The sequence below is a fragment of the Lipophrys pholis genome (assembly GCF_963383615.2).
Source record: "Lipophrys pholis genome assembly, chromosome: 19".
Classification (NCBI taxonomy): Eukaryota; Metazoa; Chordata; class Actinopteri; order Blenniiformes; family Blenniidae; genus Lipophrys; species Lipophrys pholis.
Genome location: NC_137647.1, coordinates 6,458,071 through 6,482,723, shown reverse-complemented (window position 1 = coordinate 6,482,723; position 24,653 = coordinate 6,458,071). Strand labels below are relative to the sequence as shown.

At 42.8% G+C, this 24,653-nt stretch overlaps 1 protein-coding gene across 1 annotated transcript in view; it reads left to right on the top strand.

The window, feature by feature from the left end:
* Positions 1–24,653, top strand: part of usp43b (ubiquitin specific peptidase 43b) — a 72,093-nt gene that overhangs the window by 24,746 nt on the left and 22,694 nt on the right. The window contains exons 3-6 of the mRNA XM_080488738.1: positions 6,077–6,183; positions 13,351–13,443; positions 19,761–19,896; positions 20,098–20,242. Coding sequence (XP_080344864.1) covers positions 6,077–6,183; positions 13,351–13,443; positions 19,761–19,896; positions 20,098–20,242 — 481 coding nt within the window. The remainder of the gene's footprint in view (positions 1–6,076; positions 6,184–13,350; positions 13,444–19,760; positions 19,897–20,097; positions 20,243–24,653) is intronic.

Below are 24,653 nucleotides of genomic sequence, written 5' to 3'. Positions count from 1 at the left end.
ACAGTTCGTCTTCAGTGTGTCCTTCCCGGTCGAGTCAAAACTAGAGCAGACTGAGGCCATTATACTGTTAAGCTGAAGAGCACACTGCTGTCTTTCAGCTCCAACTCTAGTTTGAGTCTGTGCATCAATGTCTGGGCACTTAGCGTGTCCATTCAAATGCACCCCACCCTGAGCCGTCGCCCGCGGGGAATAATGGGCCGGAGGGTCAGAGAGAGAGAAAAGCTTCCAGCATCGGTATTATCGGGACTATTTATAGAGAGGTAACCACGCGACAGCGGCTTGGAGGAGACTGTCCATTATTTATCAATGCGCTGTGTGTCAGCTGAGTACGCATCTTTCTCAATAACTCTCTGTGCTTTCGCTTCATCTGCATCTGAATACGTCGATAAATGCACGCGGGTTTTCGGCATCTCTGCGGCCGCCGCACTGCTTCGCGTCTCTTCCCCTCTCTAAGCCGCCCCGTTACCGTCACCCCAGGGATTCCGGTGTCGGTGGAGCTTGTTCTCAATCACTTCACTGTAGTGCCCTCTCAAACAGCAGCCCATGTCCATCCCTGTGTGTTTCCACGGCTTGTTTAAATTATTCACATCAGGGCCATTACTGAGAACAGCCACCCCCCCCCTTTCTCCCCCTCCCCTCCTCCCCTTTACGATCTACCTTCCCTCAACGTCCCTGAAAACCCATCAGGACGAGACAGGTGGTCTGTGAGGATGGCGACGGTGGGGAGTTGGGTGTGTATGTGTGTGTGTGTGCACGCACATTTCCTGGATTTTAACCACACTGGACTGCCTGAGTTCCTATATAGTGGATCTCGCCACAGAAATCACTCCCAGCAACATTTTTTGGGGTGAATAATTGAAAGCCTCCCCGATGGGACGGAGTGCACCGTTAATCTGTGCGATTTCAGACTTTCATGCTGAAGTACAGATGTCCAGGAGTCAACAGTCTTGGATTTGACGGCGGCTCGGTACTGCGCTAGTCGTCTGTGTGGCTACATCCCCACTGCTGAAAATGAATAACGAGCAAATGTCGTGCTGTTTCCAGGGCTGCCAAGATTCTTTTTTTTTTAATAAGACTGTGGAAAAGCCGCCAGCAAAGTAAATGTCTTGCTGTGTAATAGCATCAGCGTTTGTTGTCATCACTCTTATTGAGTCAATTTATTGTGCTTTTATTCAAGATAATGTGGATTTAATTACATTAAGAGTTGCATCCAAGTCTTTGGGTTGTCATCGTAAATATAACGGCGCTCCCCATTAGGAGACCAGTCAGCCCCAACATTAAAACCACCTGCATCACACAGTGTCGGCTCATCTGTTGCTGCCAAAACTGACTTAACATTTAGTGAAAGGGCACAATTCCTCTGACGGTGACACCAAGATGGGAGCAGCAGATCTTGGGCCTTCATGGATCCGTTTGTATCACACGAAGGTTTGATGGATCAATAGGAGGCCGTGTCAGCAATTCAAATTCATTCGTGTTTCCCTCAGAGATGACAAAGCCATCGAGAACATTTTCCTGATCATCCCTTGTCTTTGCACATCCACATCCTCATTGATGGCAGAACCCAAAGTTACCCAGGAGAACATTGGTAAAAATATCTCTTCCTCCTTTGCGTCCTTGAGTCGTATAAGTTGCGCACAGGGGAACCTGTGATTTCAAAGAATCCTTCAGACCGCTTTTACTGTGTATTCAGACACCTGTCGATCAGAATCGGTATTAACTTGTGCAGTTTGAGCGACGGTAGCTCTTCAGTAGGATTGCACCACACAAATCAACCTTCACTCCCAGCATGCATCAGTGAGCCTCGATCGCCCATGATCCTGTCGTTGATTCACCACTTTTCTGTCGTGGACCACTTTTGAACAACAAGAAAAAAAAAGAAAACGTCTGCATCCCACAGGAGTTGCAGGTTTTGAGAAGTTTTTCACCTGAAGTTGTGTCCAATATTGTTTCCAACTTTGAAAGAAACTCACATTTTATGTCCAATATTAAAGAATAGATAATCAGTCTGTTTCACAACCTGGCTGATGGGTGTCATTTAAAACAGTGTCCTCATTACTAACTCACCTGCAATGAAATCAGTTATTCTTGGTTGTTTGAGGAAAATGAACCTTTTAAGGAAACTGTCTGACTTGGAGAAGCCTCTCGACAACCTGATTATCACATCACACTCTCTCCATCACTCTGCCTGCTCTCTGTTCTGCTTTCAATCTGCTTGGGGAAAAAAAATAAAATAAAAAATCACACTTTGTGAACTCTGGCCTCCTGCTGATGCTGCTGAAGCAAGCAGTCGGCCTCCAGCCCACCGCTCAGCGGCATGCTGTATCTTTGTCATTTATCTAAATCCCAGAAATCAATTATGGCACTCTAAGGTGCCAGGGTGGGGGATTTTAAGTTTTAATTTTCTTCTTGCTCCTCGGTCGCTGGCATATTCGCCTCTGTTGGCATTGAGGCTTACAGATTAAGCCGAGGAAGACAATTCTCAGGCTTTACATGCCTTGTTGCACATTTTTTGTTTATATTTCTTTTTGTAGCCTTTGTAGATACGAGTGGGTTTGGATTTAAGTCTCTTGCTGTGGTATCGGCCCATCAGATGGCCAGTGTCGGCTCTTATCATCACCACCCCAAAGATATGTGGTGGTAGAGACCGTTTCCACCTCTTAACTGACATATTTAAACCCTGGAGACGACTGGTGCTGCTGATAGCCTTTATGTGAGCAGTGTTTTGTTATCGCTGTGGACTAAGCTAGTTGTTCATCAGTACATTTTAGGAAAACACATATCGTATAATGGTGACAATAATGAATCTGTTGGTGTGTTGCATGCATTATGTTACTTTATCTGTGGACATACGTCAAAACAACTTATTCACTTTTTGTTTTAGCGATAACGTGCTGATGCCTGAGGTGAAGGACCGGTCTTTAGTCACTTTGTGACAGCACGTGGACTGTCTGTATCTCTTTGTCTGACTTTGTTGCATGGTGGTTTTAAAAAGGAAATTAATGAGAAGTCTTGACAAGTCTCACAGCTACAGAGGTGCTCCAAGTTGTAAGTTGGCTCACAATAACTGACTACTTCTACCATTAGATCTGCGCTAAAACATTACCCCCACATTTGGACCCACTGGCAAAACAAACCCAACTACACTGAAAGGACAAAACTTTACAAAATGAACTTGTCAACTTTTCCCTTTCAAATGCTCCAGATCAGGCCATAAACAACAATTCATTCCACATGCTTCCAAGACGAGCCAAATCACAAGCCAGGTTGCCTGGACAAGAGGTAACAGCAATTAAGCCTCGCAGCCAGTGAAGAACTATCAAAACGACTGAATTCGGCCAGCAGACGTTCACGCCTGCAGAAGTGTTTTCAGCCACAACGAGCCCGTACTTGTTAGACATGGGCTCAAAGTATGTGATAATGACAGAGAAGACAAATTGAATTGCTTTATTTCAAAAAGTCATGAGTAACGTATACGCAGTTACTCAGCAATTACCGTGTGGTTAAATTTCACACTCTGTGCTTTTCTTTTTCTTACCGTCGGCCCTTCACTCTAAAAATAGTTCCCTCTCTCTGTTGCCTGCCTGTTTAGTAACATTTTTATCAGGTTGACGTTGGCATATTTTTCTGACAAGCAATTTCAAAGATAGCATCTCAATTTCAGACCAGCTCATGGCATCTGTTGAGAACCCCCCCCATCCCCCACCCCTTTCTTTCTTCTTCTGTTGTGCACCAGGGTCAGTTCAAAACCTGCGAAACAATTTCAGTCTCGGCTCACTCCGTAGAAACTGATATCTGGTCGCGATCACTCAGATAGCTCAAGTCTTCTTATCGGCGCCGTACGTCAGGGGCTGTGTGAGCTGCCCCACTTTCCCAGCGTGCGTAAAATGTCCACATGGTCTGCGGTGCCTGTTGACACACAGCTGACACCTTGCAGACTATTGACATGGCGTCGCTGGGCAGGGATTTGTGGGGAGCGATAAGGCGGACTGTGTCTGCACTCGGTGGCCTTAGTGTTGCTTCCTTATCTTCGTGTTGACATTGCAAGAGAACATGGGGAAGGAAAAAGGAGATGGTGAAAGGCTGTTTCTGTTCAGTTTGCTTGATTTCAAAGTTTAAAAAAAAAAAAAAAAAAGACATATGACTTGTGACCGCCATGACCTCTCGCGTAGTTCAGATCAGCTGAGTGGGAGCTGTTAGAACTGTTAGGTCGGAGGAGGGGAACGTGATGAAAAGCAGATCCTTCCTACCTCCGTGCAGACGGGGAAGGAGTGCGGGAGGAGATGGAGGTTTGTCATTGTGTGTGCCCGTCGGAGCAGAGTGCAGCACGGCGGTCAGGTTTCAGTCTCGAGACTCGTCTTTGCAAAGCTCAAATGCTTCCAGAAGAATAGAAAATGGTGGGGAAACTTGCAAAGGGCTCTCCCGTGTCTCTCTCTGCCTGTGTGCACTGATTTCTTATCCACACACACACACACACTCACACACACACACACACACCCCTCCTCTCCCTCCCCTTCGCCACTTTAGCAGCTCTAAACCTCTTTTCAGCTCGGTTTGTGAGCGGAGGTCATGCTCGAGCTGCCAGCCTGGGAACAGTGGCAGCCAGTACGGGACCGAACGGCTGGAAAAGCGAGGAACAGTAAACAGAACAAGGGCGAGTGTCAACACGGGAGGCTTGGAGAGTGCATTTCCGTTTGCCAGTGCCAGCCTGGCATGAAAGCACAGCTGAATTGATACGATGACTTAATGCGTTCTCAAGTACCTGACTTTCACACCGGGCTATTGTGGGATTGATAGCGGGCAAGCCGAGAAATACTAACAAGGTGCTTGTATTCCACCTTTTAAACAAAACCACCAGAAGGATTTTTTTTTGCTTGAAAAGCTGTGGAATGGTGTCGGGAAGGGAAAGCGAGAGACAGCTGAGTGCGTATATAGTGCCATTGCTGCAAACAACTTTTTGCGCCTTTTGATTTTAGTCTCCTGGGTTTTACAGATGAGAAGACTAAAAACTTTGGCAAAATACTGTAGCCAAATACAGGGTGGACCCTGAATATGGTGCCTGCTCATTGCAGGTCATGTCCCATGTTTTACAGAAAAGAGCCATAAGAGTAAAGATCCAACTTACCCATTATTCATTCGGTTAAAAGTGTTGGAAATTATTACAACAAGCATATTATTTAAATCCAAAGTGAAGTAGGAGTATTATAGTGTTGCCACGATAGAAAAGTGCAGGTTTCTCTGACTTTATAGTCACTTTGTTTGAAGGTGTTTGTAAACTGATTGTGGGATATAAAGGGGCAGATTACATTAATTCATTCTTCCTGCTGCTCTCTTCCATGCATAAGTTTGAAAACTTTTCCTTTGTATTGTATTGACTTGTTTGCCTCCTCTTTGTCAATGAATGAAAGAAAACTAACCTATTGAAGACGAGCTGTAGTGACTCGCCTTGACTTTGAATCATTAGTTTTATGTGAGATGGTTTACAGACGGTTGTTAGTGTCTGAAATGGAGCGCACGCTGTACTATTTTACACATTTTATATTATTTCTCTGAACAACAGCAACAGAGAAAACAGTATGACTAATCTAATTGTGTGTTAAGTAGACCCTAATCTCTTTGTGTCGTGTTGTTCATTGTTTCACACAGTTTTAGAATGTTTAAGTTGTGTGACGTTCCCCTTAAAGGAGCTCATTAGTCTGTGAAATGTGTTTATGGCTGCTGTGTCATTGCCTCGCTGCAGTGCTCAGGAGACACTCCCAGCGTGAGACATCCCACGCATTAGTGTTGTGTCCTTGCAAGTACTTCAGTGATTAGGATTTTTTATTTTTTATTTTTTATCTCCCTCTTTTATCTCCATCCAAGGCCATCGTCCCCTCTGTTGTGAGGTGAGTCGATAAAAGAATAAAGACGCGGGCTCTCTCAGGGAGTTACGTTTAGGTCAGTGCTTCCCCGCCAGTTTTCAATGAAGAAACACGTGCAGGAAGAAAATGAATTAAAAAAAAAAAAAAAAAAAGCACAAACTTTGTGACTGATAATCAGAACGCTGCGCTCACGGTCGGCCTTCTCTGTGCCCCAGGCCGCCGTCGGAGGAGCTGACGAGGCGCCGCCTCCCGACCCGGTGCCGTCCCAGCAGCCCAGAGTCCAGCACAGCTTCGTCCAGGAACACTTCCAGGCGCAGTACAAGTGAGTTCTCCAAACGCACCTCACACGCATCTGCTGGGAAATCAAATCCCCTGCTTAAGCAGCACACTAACAGCTCTCCACTCCCGGTGGCCTGTAAAGCCACAGTGATTTACTAGTACATGTATTTCCTTCATTCATTGTAAATATTTTATGCTTCTGTTCACTAAACCCACGATTTCGCCTAAAGATTTAATCGACATTATGAGGGGTTGCTTCTTTTTTTTTTTTTTTTGGGTCACCATTTGTCTGCATAATGTGAGAAGCATAAACAGTTTTAAAGTCTCCACAACATCAGCAATGCCGAACCACACACACACACACTCTCCCACACACAAACTAGTAATTACCAACCTGACAGGAGCAGTAATTCTGAAAAAAGCCTGATGAAAAACTGCACTGGCTCCCTACCCTCTGTGCCTGCGAGAGGAAGAGAAATCCCTTTAGTACAAGCACTTATTCAGAGTGTTTACCTATTGTACTGAAATAATTAGGGTTGTTAGCAGTGCCAACGGTCAAGTATTTTCTCCCTTCAGTTGTAATACCTTTATTTCCAATCATTGCGCGGGATTTTTTTCCCCTCCCAAACGGTTCGCGCTTGCTTCTTGATGAACCACTGGGAAGCCTCCGCCCTCTTTCACGTGCAGCTGGATGTCCTCATGACTCCCATCAGTCACTCATCCCAGAGATAAAGAGGCAGTTAATTTTCTTCATTATGTATACATCTGTCAGCTGTACCCGGCTGAGGAGCGAGCGTCGCTCAGAAGTCGAATTTGTCTGGCAGATACACTTCTGGTCTCGTCTAAGGAGATTTTAGTAGGTTTGGTAGCTTTAAAAAAGAAAATTTAAAAAAAGAAAATATCTAATGAGATGCGTCTTTCCCCTAATATACAAAATACTTTGCCACAAACAAAGTTTCTTTTTACAGTTTTCTGTGATGATGATGTTTTGTAGATGCCCTCAAGCTTAACTAAAGGTGGAAACATTGAAGTTGCCCTACTTACTACAGAGTAGAAAGAAATATCAAGAGGTTACGGTGTCACATTGGGCTGTGTCATGAATGAAGTGCTCACTGCTGTTACACACATATCAGGCACATTTGCTTGAAACTGGCATGAAGTAACCACAGATTAGAAGAAACTACCTTCTGCTGCTGGTTTTACTCTACTTAATCACCTGGTTTACTAAGATCCTGCATAAAGTGTGCTAGACTGCACACTACGTCATATGGCATATTGCTGTGTCGACCTCTTTGCAGGTGTTGAACTCCCCACATCATGAAAACATGCGTGTGTTTACAAGTGATCACTGAATGATGACAGTCAGATATTCACCAAACATATTATCCATCCCGTGCATCTCCTTAAAGCAGGAACACTTCTAATCTATACCCCCAAATCTTTGTGGGAAAAAAAACTGGAGTTCTTCGATCTCACATTTCTCCTGAGCTGCCGATATCTCCGTCGTCTGCACCTTCCCCCATCTGCTAATTCCTCGGAGAAACTGGCGGCTCGGTGTGACTTGCCAGTAATACATCTGTCAGAGCGCGTCTCCTAATTGCTAGCCTCTCTGTCAAATGTTTCAGCTGTGACACCCTGGGTGTGTCTACGAGGAAGCAGCCGCCTGCCAGGCCGTCTCCCACTCAAACACTGTCCCAGCCAGCCAGAGTGGCTGAGACTCTCTTTGCAGAGTACGTATATATATATATATATATATATATATATATATGTGTGTACTGGGTGGGCTTCACTCAAACCTTCACAGAGGAGCGGAAGCAAGAAGAAGAGTCTGGTTCACCAGTGGAGGAAAGGCAGCAAAGCTCAGACGCTTCAAATGGGAGCGATTGCTGAAGTTGGTTGGACAAACATTTCTTGACTGCCGTCTCTGAATCCCGAGGCCGAGGCCGCGTTTCCATGACGACGTTTTTAAGTCAAAACGATAAACTTTCGTCGTTGGAGAGTCTGTTTACACGACGACGCTCCGAGACACTGAAAACTGTTAGGAAACGGATCCCAACGTGTGTTAGTGGTGGTAGTAGTAGTAGCTGTAATGAGAGTAATACTACTAGTAGAAGTAGAAGTAGTAGAAGCAGTAGATAGCAGTAGTAGTAGCAGGAGTAGTGGTAGTGGTAGTAGTGGTAATAGTAGTAGTACTGTAGTAGTGGTAGTAATACGAGCAGTAGTCGGATGGTACTAGTAGTGATGGTAGCAGGAGTAGTATTAAAAGTAGTGGTAGAAACAGTAGATAGCAGTAGTAATAGCAGGAGTAGTGGTAATAGTAGTAGTGGTGGTAGCAGGAGAAGTAGTAAAAGTAGAAGTAATAGTAGAAGTAGTGGTCGTGGTTGCAGGAGTAGGAGTAAAAGTAGAATACTAGTAGTCGTCGCATAGTAGTAGTAGTAGTAGTAGCAGCAGAGGTGGTTCTATAGTAGTACTGGTAGCAGGAGTAGTGGTGGTAGTAGTAGTAGGATCAGCACACCTTAGAGAGGCTGTGAAAAAGATTGATTGATATTATGACAAAAAAGACAAAAATAGATATTGGTTGTTTGTTGCCAAAATCACCAGACGGTTCGGAGACGATCAAGTTCTTGAAAATCCAAATATGTGTACAAAGTTTAAACGGCGGGATTTTCTTTAGTTTTTTTTGCACGTGACCACGATGGCGTCACAGCGGTTGCAGGAGGCTGCAGTGAAAACGTCTGCGTTCGCTGCAGAGAAGTGACGGGCAGCCGAGCGTTTCAGATTACAAACACGGAGCAGTTTTGTGCCGGAGCGGCGAGCTCGTCTTACCACCTCTTTCTCTGGAACAACCTCTCCTGTCCTCTCCTCTCTGGATCAGCTGGACTGTGTGACTGTTGTTTTCATCTCGGCTCCTCATTTGCTGTGATTTGCAGAATAAAGATCGGCCACCCTGTTTACGACCCCTGTTTTTAACTGCTATTATATCCGCATCATAATCTCAATTAGAGATTATGAGATGCACATTAAGGTTTATGCCTTTTCAATTCCAGAACATTAACGGGGTTTTATAAAGTCCCCTTTATCCCCCCGCGGAGGACGGCTGCCAGGCCTTGTGAGGAGAGTTAGCCGCGGCTGATTTAATTTTAACCTGAGACATTTAGTTTTTTTTTTTTTTAATAGCTTCTGGAAAGGAAATGAATCAGATCAAGCTGCCTGACTGATGTGTTGTAGTGCAAAGCCTCAAGCCCAGACTCTTCAGCATGGCTGCGTCCCAGACGGAGAGGTGAATGGGTGGGGGGGGGGGATACAGAGCTCTCAACCTCTGCACGCTTCCTCCATTAGAGCATCACCAGAAAATCACCTCTTCCTCCTTTTTTTCTTTTTTTTTTTAAGTGTTTTAAAGCAACCCAGCGCTCCCGCATCTATGTTTTAGTGGAGGGCTGAGTGTGATTTGTATGCACGGAGTGCAGCTCCCCTCACTGTTTCCTGGCGAGAATAAGACATCCGTAGGGCAGCCATTCTACTCTGCCAAGAGGGAGAGAGCCACTAAGAGCCCGTGTCAGCTGGGTTTGCTTGAATAGAGCTTTATTCGCCCCCTCCTCCCCGCCCCCTCCTCCCTGCTCCCTCCTCCCCGCTCTCTGCTCCCCTGCTGAGTCTGTCAGGTGCCCTTCTGTAAGGAAAGCACATTGGAACGGCTCATCCACGCCCTCCTTTCCCATGGTCCCATGTCAAGGTCACAAAGTTTCCGTGATTTCGGGTGAAGAATCGGAAGATAGGTTTGAGTTTTGTTTCATTTTCTTATGTGTGAAAGTGCACAAATTGCTTCATAATGGAGGATTTTATCCATGAAGGAACAACCGATTTGTGATAATATAGAGGCCCCGTTATACACGGCAAGGTTTCATGTGGAAAATGCATCATTCTTGCGTTTTTGTTTCAGGAAGGTTTCATGTTTATACTGCAACATTTTGAAAACGACGTCCGTTTTCAGGGAAACGGCTGAAATTTTTAACAGTGTAGTTTTCAAGTTGGGCCACAAGTGGGCTCTGCTGTTCTTCCTTTGGTAATGAAACCACACACACAGGCTGCAGAGAACAATATGCGATAGAAATTAACAATGGCGGATCCACGGGCATTCATATGGACAGACGATGAAGTTGGATTGTAATTACGGTAAACGCTCAACTATAAAACTACCAAGTCACCAGGAGAATATGAACTGGGAGTCGTGACACTCTGGAAGCCGCCAAGATAGTAGTTAAATAACAAAGTTAAAAGATTGAAACGAAGAAAACAGATTGATGAAAAAAGACCGTTTCATTCGATTCAGTTTCATATGATGGAGTCTGCAGAACTCATAGAAAGATTCTGAAAGGTCCATTGCTTCATGGCATATTCAGGTTGTGCATCATGTTTTTGAAAAGTAACTAAAAAAGTAAACTAAATATTTACCTTTGAAAATAAGGCATCAGTAAAGTTACTGGATTACTTTCTCATAGAAGTAATGAAATTACTATTTCCAAGTGACTCGACCAGCAGTGGGTCTTTAAGTGGCTCTGAGCTCCATCGTCGTGTGAACGGACACTCAAAACACAACAAAGGTTTTGCGAAGTGTCGCGATAAATACAAGCGCTTAAGAAAATTACAGGATATTACTTCCTTTGTGCTTTGAGATTTTTTTTTCCCAAGTAACAGTGCTCTTTCGCTTGCCCCCTAATTTACACCAACTGTGACTGGACCCTGTCTTTCTCACTTGATGTATTCATTTTTTTGTCCCTGCAGGTCTATAAGTTCAGTATTTTTGTCACTTTTCCTTGTTTTTTTTTTTTGTTTTTTTTTTTGAGCTTTCAACTTCTGCACTGTGGCCACCAGGTTTTAACTTATTTAAGCTGTCAATCGATTCCTCTTTTTCTTATTCGTCAATTGCACAATTTTCATGAATTTATCAAATTTTACCTCATTTTTCTTTCTTATGGAAACAGAATTTATTGCAGTCAAGCCAGTGTCTTGTGATCTGTATACTGAACATTGTTCATATGATAAATTAATATTTATTTAATGAATATTGTGAAGCCTAATTTACATCACTGCTCTTTGGTTATGTTCGTGCAACAAATCATGTGGCTCCAATCATGAAAACATTATTTTTTGGTATAATTAATCCTGGCCTCCTTTGTAACTTTGTCATTGACATAAAACTTTTTCGTTTCATTTGTAATCTTTTTTTTGTTTTTTTCCCCAGTTATACTCAACCTTTCCACATTTCTTAGTCTGATTAAAAAAAACAAACACTAAGAAAAATTCATTCTGTTGGCCTGACTGCATTGTGCAGAAATGTAGCCTGAAATGTTTATTATGATGTACCACCCTGCACTTTATTGCTCCTGGGTTATGCTTCCCATAAGTCCATTATCAATTTATGTGCAGCGCGCTGCGTTTCTTACTGTTGCGGTCGAGGAGGTGAATCAAAGTGTCACTGGTAAAAAATGATTTCCTCTCACTTCGTTTCAGATTTATATCTGCCATGATGATAGTAAAAGAAATGAAGAGTTAAATCAGAGTAATGACTGTAACACCTCCGCCCTGGAGTTTTCCCCGGTGGATCTTCTGCCGTGTCACTGTATCCGGGGCGGTTGAAAGCAGAGACGCAGAATCGGTGGGAATATAGTCGTACCTGGATACGCTTTCCAGTCGCACATCCTTCACTTACTGGGGTCTCGCAAAGTCATGCCAGAGATCAGCAAAGTGAAACCACCGCGTTATAATGTGGACGCTCCGAAACTGCGCCCTAGACAATGGTTTTATTCCCTTTTTTCCCCACCCACTAGATAAATTTCCATCTGGCTTGGAAAATTAAACTTCAGAGTTTCCACTGTTGCCTACCTAAACCTCTTGCCTCGAGCTCGGCTCCCAGAATGCAAATTAAAAAGTGGTTATAGCTTCTAGATATACAGTAAATGTATGTATCTAGTGAAAATATCCGTTGAGGTTTTGGGATTGAGCCCGCCAGCGCAGCTCAGACGATTAACTGCTGGCATGTTCGGGATCGGAGCACGTCGGGTAGAACTTATCAGACCGTCCCCAGAAGAACGCTTTAGGTTCTTACACTTGCTTACTTGCTCATTTTCAGTGTTTATCCGAAAACTCTCGGCTGTTGATCGCATTTGTGCGTGCGTGTTGATGTTGATTTGGCGAATACATTTCAAGCATCACTTAATTCAATGGTAATTGAGGTTAAAAACAATGTGAAGTACGTCGTGGTCAGTTTGAGTCAATTAATGTCAAACTGAACTTTACACGGGTTAAAATACAGCTGGACTTCTTTGGTTGTGGTTTCTTTATGACGCACTCTGGCTCCCTGTTCTCCACGGCTGAAGAACTTTCTAGTTTTTTTTATAGAAATGAATAAGCACGAGATGAGGGAGGCAAACTTGCTACCACAACAACTGACACTAATTGAATGGACGTAGGCTGTGCTTTATTTTAATTTTAAACAAATACTTATTAAATTAGGCCCAGAAGTCTTATCTAGGAATTCTGCACATATTAACACAGTATACCGAACAAAAGATTTATTTGAGAGGCTAAACATTTCACAAAGTACCTTTCAGCAATCTGCCCATTTACCCCAGCTGGCGCTCAGCCAGCTCACTGCATTGACTTGTTTCTTCCAGTGGAATTGAGGAGGATTAATGGAAAGAATCGTGAACAAAAGGTGCTTATTGGAAAACAGTTGGAATATAAATCCCCTTCAGTTCACTCCTCCGCATTCACAAAGATCATCAGTCGGGAGCGTTCGCTAATTTTCGTCTGTTCGGGATCCTATAATGACGTCCCATGAGCATCGAAAGTGATGCAACAAGATGGAAACGGCTTCATCTGGTTAGAAAGGAGGGGAGGGGGGGGTGCTTCAGCTACCACCCCACCCCCATCCCGTGCCCCTCTCATTCACACCGGTTACATCATTCATCTCTTTTACTTTTTTTTCCCCCTCTCACAATCAGATCAAAACACCTGAACTGAACACGGTGTTCAGCTTTCACCCTGCTGTTCGCTTGTGTAACTAGATTAAACTTTCTCCTTCCCTGCCAGGATTAATCAGGAGGACTGTGAGATTAATTTGTGTCGAGTCAGCATAGCTGAGCGGTTCCGTCTCCTCCACAAATTTCACTTTTTCTCTCTCTTTGTTTTTTTTCTTTCTTTCTTTCCTCAGGTCTTCACTGACGTGCCCACACTGCCTGAAGCAGAGCAACACCTTCGACCCTTTCCTCTGCATCTCGCTCCCCATCCCGCTCCGCCAGACCAGGTGAGCGCCGCCGCGCCGCGTAACGGCGTCCGTGTGTCATCTGAGATCCGCTTCTGCAGCCTCAAGGCCCGTCGCACACACCTTCACGCACCAGCCTCCCGCCCGATCCCAACGGTGCGGCTTGCTCCTTGTGTCTCGACCAAGGATAATTTGGCACCGTGGAGCTGGGAATTCAACCACCAACCTTGGGATTTAGGACAAGACGAGCCAAAACGCGCCTCATTAGGCTAAACCTGCTCAAATAAATCATCATTTTCTGCCTCAGACAGGAAACTTTCAAGGACAAAGTTATCAGATAAACTACATAGCTTTGGTGGGGTTGTAGTTTCATTTTTTTTTAAATCAAAAATATTGAATAATAGTGTCCAACTTCTTTCTATCGGGTCAAGATGGTGGAATTTATGGTGACGACTCGCCGTCATAGTAATTCCAATTGAATCAAGAGCGAGACGTTCAGTTTCCTTTTACTTGATTCAGATCGTTTTTGTTTTTTGGTTTTGTAATGTCCTACTGAACATGTTAATCACATCCGACACATGTATGGTTCCATTTAAAGTTAGTGACAATAAAATAGTACTACTTTTTATTTGGAAAAAATGAATGAAATTGGCCAGCCACTCTATGGAAACAACAAAGTAAATTAAAAAAATGATGATTTAAATACAAGGAAAAGGAAATTGTATTGATTCTTTAAGCTTGATTTAGTACATTCAAAATAAGATTAGGAGGCTGGAAAGAAAAAACTGAGCTTTATTCATACGCCACACACAGAATAGGAGCAGGAGTCATTGTTGAGCAGAATGAGCTGGGATCAGAGAGGAAAGCTGATGGAAAACCCTCTCAGCCTGGACCAACAATGTCTTATTCAACTGTACATCACAGCTCGCTCTCAGCCTGCACCTCAGGTCAACGAGGGCCCGGCTGTTCAGGAAGTCCTCACATTTTCCAGAAGGGACACCCCATTGACTCTTTTGTATTTCTTTTTTTTTTACCTCAATCCTTTTCCTGTGCTGTTTTACACATCAATATGCACACATCGGGCTTGTTTGGGGAAAACGCTGGCTTTTCACTTTAATCCTCACTGTCATAATGTTGTGGCAATTAAGTCCAACAGTTTGACTTGTTCTTATGAAGTTGCCGGTGACGCTTCTGCACAAACACAAACTTGGACATAATTGTATAACTTGAGCGTCGATATTCAACTTTTTTTGAGCTTCAGCACTTATTTTGGTGCAGTATTACACGCCGAGGCATCCAACTAAAGACATAAACTATCAGTACGACCATTCTCAAGCCACTTTTTTAATATATAGCTGCAGTGACAGATGGATTATTACCCAGCATCCTCTGCACAACAGCCTGGAGTTATGTAACACACCTAAAAGAAGAATGCAAGGAAAACCATCATTAGCCTTCTGCAAGAAGATGAAAAGATTTGATTAACGGCAACTCTGTTTTGTATCCATAAGCGTCCAGGAGATGGAAAGAAATACAGATTATAGAGAAAGCTTCATCTGGATCTGTATGAATCTAACATGGAGGATATATAGGATAGAACACGATGGTTTCTTGCTCAAACTTTAAGTTTCGAGAGGAAATCATGATTAAAAAAAAAAACAAGCAATCGAAGTGCTGAACTTTTCAGTTTATTTTAGTAGATTGAAATGATCAAATAAGCTTTACATGTAATAACCTGATAAATATCAGTTATTTGTTATTATTGGTTTGTATATAAGTTTAATTCTACAGTTTGATTTTTTGGGAATAACTAAATAGTTAAATAAGTTACTTTACAATGAGATATCTCTTTCACCATTGAGTTAATTGTGTTAATTTAAAGGGGGAGTTACTTTATCAATTTAGTCATAAAGTTTTCTGATTATTATGAGCCAAACCTGGTCCTGTCAACTAGGTGCCTTTAAGAGTTCTGCTTCATTTTGTCATAGATCTCAGCAGTTAACATTCACAGTCTCCAGCCGGTCCTCGCTGGTTCAATGAGAAATTCTAAAATCAAATGAAAACTGGTGTATGGAAAAAATCAAATGAAAACACAACAGCTCTAACTTAATGATAAAGATATTAGGTTGATACTTCGGTGTACCAAGTTCATGACGTTCAACCGTAAATCACTACTTGATGTGAGAAATCAGGGTTGTACAGCTAAACTAGCCTCAAGGGGAAAAGGTTGGTAAGTTTAGTTTATCTGATCTCATTATAAAATCAAAATATGTGCATTTACCTCCTAGTACAAATATTCAGTAAACAAAATAAAGGCTCTGATTGGCAGAGCTTTGTGGTTTGGGTTATATTATCTATACAACACATCGCCTCACAGTGAAGTTGAATTCATGATTGACACTCGGAGGTGTGTTGATTACTTCTTTAAGGATTTGTATGAGTTCTTCCTCTTTCAGGTCTTACTCTGTAATATAGTTCAGCCAACAACCTTTCTAATTTGGGAAATGGTTTTTAAGAGCTTGGTTCTGAGAGAGTACCAAGATGAGAGTATTTGTTACCATCCTTTAAAGTTTGTGGCAGATCAGGTGAAAGAAAATGCTTTTGAAGGGATAAACAGAGGAGGAAGCAGATGGATTGTCTTTGAAAATGTTTTTGTTTTGTTGTTTTGTTTTGTTTTTAAGTATAATTCCTTGTGTGAAAGAATTGCGGTGGATCTCATCTGGATGACGTCCATAAGCCATAAACAAAGTGTTTGTCACCAAAGCAGCATTTGCCCTGGTTGGCAGTCCAAACATTGGCCTCTGTCCCTTGGCATGTCGTGTTGTGCTCTTCTTGTTTTGGGGGACTTTTGTTTACAGTACACACCCAGTCCCATGAAAGCAGTGGTTTTTGTTTCACCCAGCAAGTGAAGTTTCCGATTCAAAATGTAAATACATGTGATATGACAAAGCATTTATTGTCATTATCATAAATGAAATAAAACACAGGAAGTACGCTTTAATATTTTAGATTTTAGACCTCATATCCAAGTACTAAAGGTACACGCTACCATTGAGTCCGTGTATTGTGACCCAATTCCACATTTCTGCTCTTATGTGGCACAGATCAGATACGATTTTGGGCAGTGTAAGTAGGAAAAATGATGCAAGCGTTCAGATATTTTGACATCAGATACGAGCCTAATTCATAGGCGGAAATAAATCAGATATTTCGAGAATAGAATGGGTCACTTGATAAGATATGTGTAACTGCACGGTCAAAAAAACACATTTTGACAGCAAATCTGATCTGGCCATCAAGACTTGCATTGTTTCGATATGAAGACAGTTTGTGGATATCTTCAGAGAAAAAATCTCAATTTATTCCTAACATGTCTGACAATAAGGCCCAACATTCATTGGTTTACACAATAAAAACACTGAGAGTCAATGAAAATGGCATTTTGTGGGGAAAAAAAACAGCTTTCATGCTTCAAGATTTTCAAAACATTCCGGTGTCCACAGGGGAAATGTAACTTTTCTGAAACATTGAGTACTGCACATGTGTAGTATCATCGCAGTCGGTAGTTTTTATGCTCATACAAATACTGTAGATCAGCAACAATAACAAAGCTCACTCCTGTGAATTTAACAGCGCCTTTCCCTTTACTACATAATCATCGGGATCACATGCAGGGATACATTTCTTTCATACAGCAGATTCTGATTTGAGCAAAAAAAAGACAAAAAAAAAAACAAAACCCAACTGATGTTTTCTGACGTTTCCATTTCCATTTTGATCGTCCTCTGAACGTGAAACTTCTCTGAATTTTCTTCCACTATCAAGCGTCACGTCCAGATACTGGAGAATGTTTACATATAAAGATTAAGTCAAAGCTCGAGAACCGACTTCCAATATTAATGAAAATGTGCCCGACTGCTGTATATTTTACCCTGTTATCTGTACACGTACCAACACATGCCATCAGCAGGAAGTCGTCGGTTTGATTCCCAGCCAGCACGTTTGTGCTCCCCCACCTTTTCTAATAAAAGTAATGAGACCAGTGAAACCTGTCTTATTTAAAGCTCCTGCTCAAGGGCCTTTGAAGAATTGAAGAATGTGTTCTCATCATGCCAAAATCTAAAGAGCTCTCCAAAGTCCTCTGTAAAAGGTTGTGGGTGCCTACGAGTCTGGTGGGGGATTTAAAAGGATCTCCAAATTATGTGAAATAAATTATTCCACTGCAGGGGAAATGATCTACAAGTGGTGCGGATTTGAAAAGGCTGCCAATTTGTCCGGCGCTGACCGCCTCAGCGAGCTCGGCCCGAGAGCAGATTGTTTGATGAAGGGAAAAGGGCCTGAACGAAGAGCAAAAACCTCATCCTGGGATTTGCAGGTAGCGCTGCAGCAGTTTATGTCGAAGCCTGCGATCAGATTCCCCGAATTTGACTCTGCACGAGAGCCGTGCCAGGAAAAACCCTTTGTTTTCCAAAAAGGAACGTTTGAGCAAAAAATTGCAGCGCAGCAACAAATCCACAGGGGATGGACTGAGATCGAAGGCATATACGGGGTAATGGAATGGACCTGTCAAGGCCGAGATCTCAATCCTCCGGAAATGTAATGGAGGAGGCTCGAAACTCAAAGTTTATACCAGAAACAGCCTTCAGGTTTCCTGTGATTCCATAAAAAACTGCAGTGAAAAGGCTTGAGGACAATATTGCTGAACTCGTACATGTAAGTTGCTTCTAAGGGGCAACAATAGCTTCTGACCGTAAACTGAATTTTAATGTAATCTATATGCTGATGACGTTTCTTTTTATATCAATGACTGACTTTAAACAGGTAGACTGTTTCTATTTTTAAAAAAACAAATGTTTTCATACAACCGAATATGCTTCAGATGTTGATTCATTCCTGTTTGCTATATTATTATGAGTCAAGGTTGATAAAGCTCCGGGGCTCTATTGTCATGCTGCTTCTAACATACTTTCACAGAGCATTTCTATTCCCATTACATACTGCACCTCAGATGTGCTAGTTATAAATATGAATATTAATGCTTGATTTGAATATGAACAGAACAAAGGGAACCCACCAAACGGCAGATCTCAGATGGAAACACGAAGCTCACGACGTGGCATGAAAACTGTAGATATATCCAGGTTGAGATTGTTGCTCGTAACTTTATCCAAATCAGTTTATACTTCATCAACTTGTCTTCCAGCTTTTGCCTAATTCAATGAAGTAATCTTTTTGTCATTAAATATTGTTTAATGCAGTGTCTAGAAAAGGCTAATCCAGCTATCGAGGATTATAAAGTATGTTTAGTTCAGTTGGACGGAGAGCTTTTTGTCATAAATATGATTAAAATAACTTCATTGTTGCATGAATACAATATAAAAGCAGCAAGAAAATTCAATCTCTCACACTAGTGAAGAGCAAACTTGTGCAGGATAATACAGTTAAATAATAACAAAACTGTTAGTATCAGATAATCTGCAGTTTTCTATTATGGCAATATTTTAAGTAAATATTCGGATTTACAGGCAATTCTCAGTCATCAAACTCCCTCACATATTTGTTTTTGGACATGTTCGACCCGGAGAAAACATGCAAACTCACACAGAACAGCTCAAACTCACAACATTTGCCTCATTATTTATTTAAAAAAAATTTTTATATGAGAATGATCATGGTCACTCCACTGCCGCATTCATAAGAAACATTCTGGGTAGATTTTAATGTTTAAAAGGAAAGATGGGAAAAGTTTATCTCAAGTTCCTGTTTGCAGAAATATGTTGAAAACGCTGCTCCTGCACGTGCTCACAACAGCCAAAGTAAATAGTTCTTTTGCACACGCATGAGCACAATAACAACAATGTTTGTCATGACTTCCCAGCCGTTACCCATCTACCATTATCAATCCCATCCTTCTTTCACATCGAAATATAGTCAAATAAAACTTCTATAGCTACGCCTCTCACCATCTTCATCGCTCTGCATCAAAGTCTGCAGGCAATCAACACCCACCGGTACCCGAGCGAGTTCATGCGTCTCCTCTGTGTGCTCTTATTCAAAGAAGCCATTACGTCCCAGCACCCTACTCATGTCAGCGTTCGCCGCCAGAGAGGTCACAGCCGAGCGCTCCTCGTTTTTTAAAAATGCAATAGAGATTCCATTATTTCACACACATAAAAACTAAGTCCTAATGATCTATTATTAATGTTAAAGTGTATTGATTTATTCATGAAAGTCTTCTTTTGTCCCTCCTTGGCGGCGGCGGAGGCTGTGGTGGAAATGCCGCAGAAATCAAAGTGAAAATTTGCTTGGTTGGGGGTTTGTCTTCCTGACACTGATTGCGCGTCTTTGTCCCCGGGCAGGCCGTTGTGTGTGACGCTGGTGTTCAGCACCAAAGGACAGAGGTACCTGCGGGTCGGGATGACGGTGCCTCTGTTCGGCTCCGTGGCCTACCTGAGGAGGATCGTGGCCGACGAGGGGAAAATCTCCCCGGACCAGGTAACGTGAAAGCAGCGGCAAATACTCGCTTAAAACTTCCACATAAAAGTGGACTCGCTGTGTCCACGATACATTAAGCTCAGATCAGAGAGGAGTGGGGGTCAAAGTTCACCCCCGCTGTGTTATATAAGACTTGTAGTGGAGCCTGCAGTGAGGGACTAACTCCCGGTTGTGTGTGTGTGTCTCTCTCTTGACTTGCAGGTGATCCTGACTGAGGTTTACTCCACAGGCTTCCAGCGCTCCTTCTTTGATGAAGACGACCTAACTAGCATAGCGGAGAACGACGTCATCTACGCCTTCCAGGCCCCGCCGCTCTACATCAGAGGGGGCTCTGCGCGGATCTCAGGTACGATTTGGAGGGTGCTATTTTTAGACGCGACAAAACTCTTATTGTCTTGGAGAGTTAGGACTCCTCACATGGATATGTGTTTCCCTGCTTTAATGTGGGCGAACGTGCACAAATCTGTAAGCAAACAAACCCATTTTGTTAATTTACTTTGCCTAATGAAACCCTTTGGGGATGCACCTTCCTGCGGGGGGTCCTGGGGGAGCACATTAAGAGCTATATAGCTTTCACAAAGAGCTTTGTGAATTACGTCCCCCCTCTGTGCAGATCAGATTTATGTCTTCATTTCATCTGTTTCCCAGCCAGCGATGTAAAATGCGTAATGTGCGGTGGGAAGTACCTCGGTGCGTCGCGTCCCCTTGTTTCTTTGCTTTATGTCGTAAACAAATAGGCTCGGCTCTGTCGTCGTCTCTCGGAGGGCTCCTGAGTCTCAGCCATGCGTCAACACCGGTGAGCCTCGTGAAGAATGGGACTTTTAGTGCCTTAATTCATGTTGGTCAACGGCCGCAGTGAGAGAACAGAGCTGCTCCTCCTCCTCCTCCTCCTCCTCCTCCTCCTCCTCCTCGGTGACAGTACGTCTGGTCTGCATGCTGACACAGACTCAAATCCTCCGTTCCCTCTGGCTCAGTCTGCAGCGGTTGACTCAGACGCTCCATGTCACCACTTAACACTCTTGCACGTACGGCAGAGATTGTACTGTCACTCAAGATGATATGTTCTCGCCCCACGAGAGAAGATTTAAGACGTGATCATATTTTATCAGGGGTGGGGGGAAATGTGGGATATGAGCTTGTTTGCTTCCCAACTTACACAATGTCTACACAGGCTGCGGAGGGAAGGCGTTGCGTTCGCCGAGCAGCCGCCGCAGCTTTGGCCTTCCGTCTGTGCCTACGCGTGATGAACCCAGAAACCTGCAACAACAAAAAAACTTTAACTTTAAATATGTACAGTATATAATTATACCGATTCTGTGAGTTGCTAACCAGTCGTTCATCACAGCCCAAGCAACGTGTACCGTGCCTGTCAACAACAAACCATTGGGAGTAATAATGTCTGCAGAGTCCCGTCCCGTTAATTCCAAAGAAACAATTTACAGATTTTATTTTGGGTTTTTTCAAAGAAACACAAACTCAAGATACATCATGGAGTCGTTTGTCTGAAGCCACAAAACAGATTAATTATCTGAAATAATGAATAAAAAATTTTTTTAAAAGAGTTTGCGTTCCTGAAGTGTCACAGCTGCAATTTAGATATACTTCATTATTGTATATTTTTTTAGTTTGGCAGCCATTTTTAGAGATTTTTTTTTTTTTTCCTCTTGCATTCATGTTTTTTGTCCACTTTAGCCATTTCATGGCTTTTGTCTATTTTTGCTGCTTTGTTTGTTTCGCTGTTTGTAGCCTTTGTGTGTTTGTTTTTTGGGTGTGGAGCAGTTGTAGCCATACCAGGATTTTAGTCAATTTTCCCTGTTCTTTTCCTTTTCCCCGCCTCTTTTATGTTTTCCATTTTGTTTTTTCTTTTCCCAAAAAAAAAATCAACCGAACCTGCAAATTTGTTCATTTTAATTTGATCGTTTTTTCCCGGTATTTTCAAGTAGTTTTCGGCTTTTATATATTTTTTAGCAGTTCCACCTATCTTGGCTCTCGTCGTTTCACCTCAGTTGTTTTTAACCTCGAGATCTGAAAATCAGTTTGGCATGCAAACGAAATAAACATGAAGGCTCCAGGGGAGCTGAAGAACCACATGTGGCTCCAGAGCCGCAGGTCGCAGAACCCTGGTTTATACATTTCTGTCACGGAAAGTAAATTTTAGCCTGAACCCAGTGAATAGGTTATTATTTCACCAAAGCAATTGATTTCTACCACGACTGTCTCGTGACTTGTGTGTGTTGGAGGTGGCAGAGATCTCTGCTGCTTTGCTCGCCACTCATAGGACAGAAACATTTTTTGGAATGTGAAACAATCGACAAACATCCTCTTTCTATGTGATTGACAAGTTCGGCGTTAAAATAAGATCTTCGGATCCAATATGCACACTTTTTAACTCCATTCAAACACATTCTGACTCTTGTTTGGTCGCAAAGTCATTGTGACCTCAAAGAGACTCATTAATTCAATATATTTGGAACAGCGTGAAGGAATTTCGGACACACAGTCCTGCTTAAATTATTAGCCTCGGTGGCGAAAGGTTGAGGTTGTTTTCACCTTATAGCAGCCAATTTGTGTTCTTGCTGTATTTGCAGAAAAGCGTACGCTTATTACCTTTTGTAATGCGATTGTATCACGAGGTACCGGGAGTAGCGCCACCCCTCGACCTCATCGTTTCTTTTGAATGAGAGACAAAACACCTTCACCTTTCTCATAAAATACTTCATATTATGAACTAGAAGAGCGAGATTCTCCCAGTCGGACTTCTCACTGCTGAACGCTTAAGTCTGCGCAGACATTACAGGAGATCACGTCAAAAAGGTTTGCATAAAGGCACTGAATCTAATGCAGTGAGGAAAAACATTAGTTAATAAGTAAAGACAAATAAAACGGCAAAAGCAAAAAAAAAAATGTAACCACGTCACCTGAAAAACAAGTCTATAAAAGGGGTTCGTGGAAGTCATTTAACTTGATTCATGAGCTCGACCTCCTCGGGTAGGGCTCCGGTGGCAGCCTCAACTTTAGATTTAGAACTTCAGTGTGGAGCAGCCAGAGGGGCCCGACACAAGAATCTCACCTCTGTTAATGCAGTTTGGAGGCGGATCCAGGCCGCCACATTCATCTAAATGAATTGTAAACCAAATAGTGGGGGGGGGCTGGATTAAAGCCAAGATGTGGCTCATGTGACGCCGTCTGTTGATGCTAAATGATCTGTTAATCTACTTGCAGTAGTTTGATTTTATATCGCCCCGACAAAGATGAGGCATCTGCAAAAGATAAACATCAACTGTTGGGTTGTTAATGCAACGAAACTACAATTCAGCAGTAAAGTGAAAATATTGTACAGAAGAACGGGGTCATAAAATAGGATACCACAAATACAGTGCTGCATAAATGCAACTTTATTGCATTTCTTTCTCCCCGGCAATGATCTGTTATGCTTTCTGGTGCCATAGAAATGTGATCCTCATGCCCCCGGTAGCAATTACTGAATCTAAAAGGTCTGCTCTTTGAGCAACACTTAATCAATTATCCATAAATACTTAAATTAAAATAAAAACCGCTTCAGATGCTGCACAGAATAAATAACTCTCACCGGGGCTTTCGTTTAAGATCAAATATAAACAGTTTTATGAGCTCTCCTGTGAGTGTGGACGACGTCCTCGGGCAGTGAATTAAGCCACATGTTCAGTTTGGGGTCGGTCCTCCCAAATGCAGATGCAATACATCTTGTCTGCAATTAAAGCAGAAAATGTGACCGCAACCCTGTTTTATTACGTCCCGCCACGCTAATGTGCGGTCGGTCTCCTCGCTCACGCGAACGCACCAAAACTGATTGATTGAATTTCACTGATTTATCCGGCAGATTTCAAGGTAACGGTTACTCACGGCCGTAAGTTTAGATTTGAAACGTCCGCGTGGGCCAGAGGCTGCGTGAGCGGGGCTCGGCACAGAGCCATGAATGAGGAAGCGAGAGAAGACATACCGTTGGATTTAAACCGAAAGGCAAACCAATGACGGCGTGACCTTCCTACTCGTAACTCTCAAACTCCCCGCTGCAACTCCTGGATTAATCTCTTATGTCATCCTCCCACCGCTGCATGTTTCACCTTCACTCCCGGCACCGGCTTCTTGTTCTGAGCTCTTCAACCTCATAAAATTGCTTGGGTGCAGGAAAATATTGAGCAGCCACTATTACTGCCGTCTCCAACCAACACTTCTTTTAAACGCGACCTTGCAGAAATAAACGAGGGACACGGTTGATTTTGACGACCGGGTTAACCTAATATCACCGAGACGATCGGCCCTCTTTAGGAAACACTGTGCATATATTCTGTCTAAAGTATAAAGATTATTTTTATTACCAATTCAAATGTAAAATATTCCCGCACAAGCTAAAAAACACTAATAAAAAACAAGTCACGTCTGTTATTTGGCTGCAGCTCTTTTTCGTCATTTTAATCAAAGACCTTGAGTATGACAGTGCGGAGGGCTGAAGGAAATGAGACGAGTCGATGCCTTTAGAAGAGGAGCTGTTTAATTACGGGCTTTCACAGAGTCTGATTGTGTTTGGTGTGGCTCAGCTTGTGTGTCTGTTCCACAAAGGGAGAGTGTGCGACGGAGGAGCGACGAGTTCATAGAATTGGAAAACAAGATCGGGATCATCAGGTGTACAAAGTAAACAAAATGAGCTTTTACAGTGCGTTTCAATATTTCTCTTGCTTCTACTGACGGTTAAAATTGGCTTTTTGTTGACGTAGTTG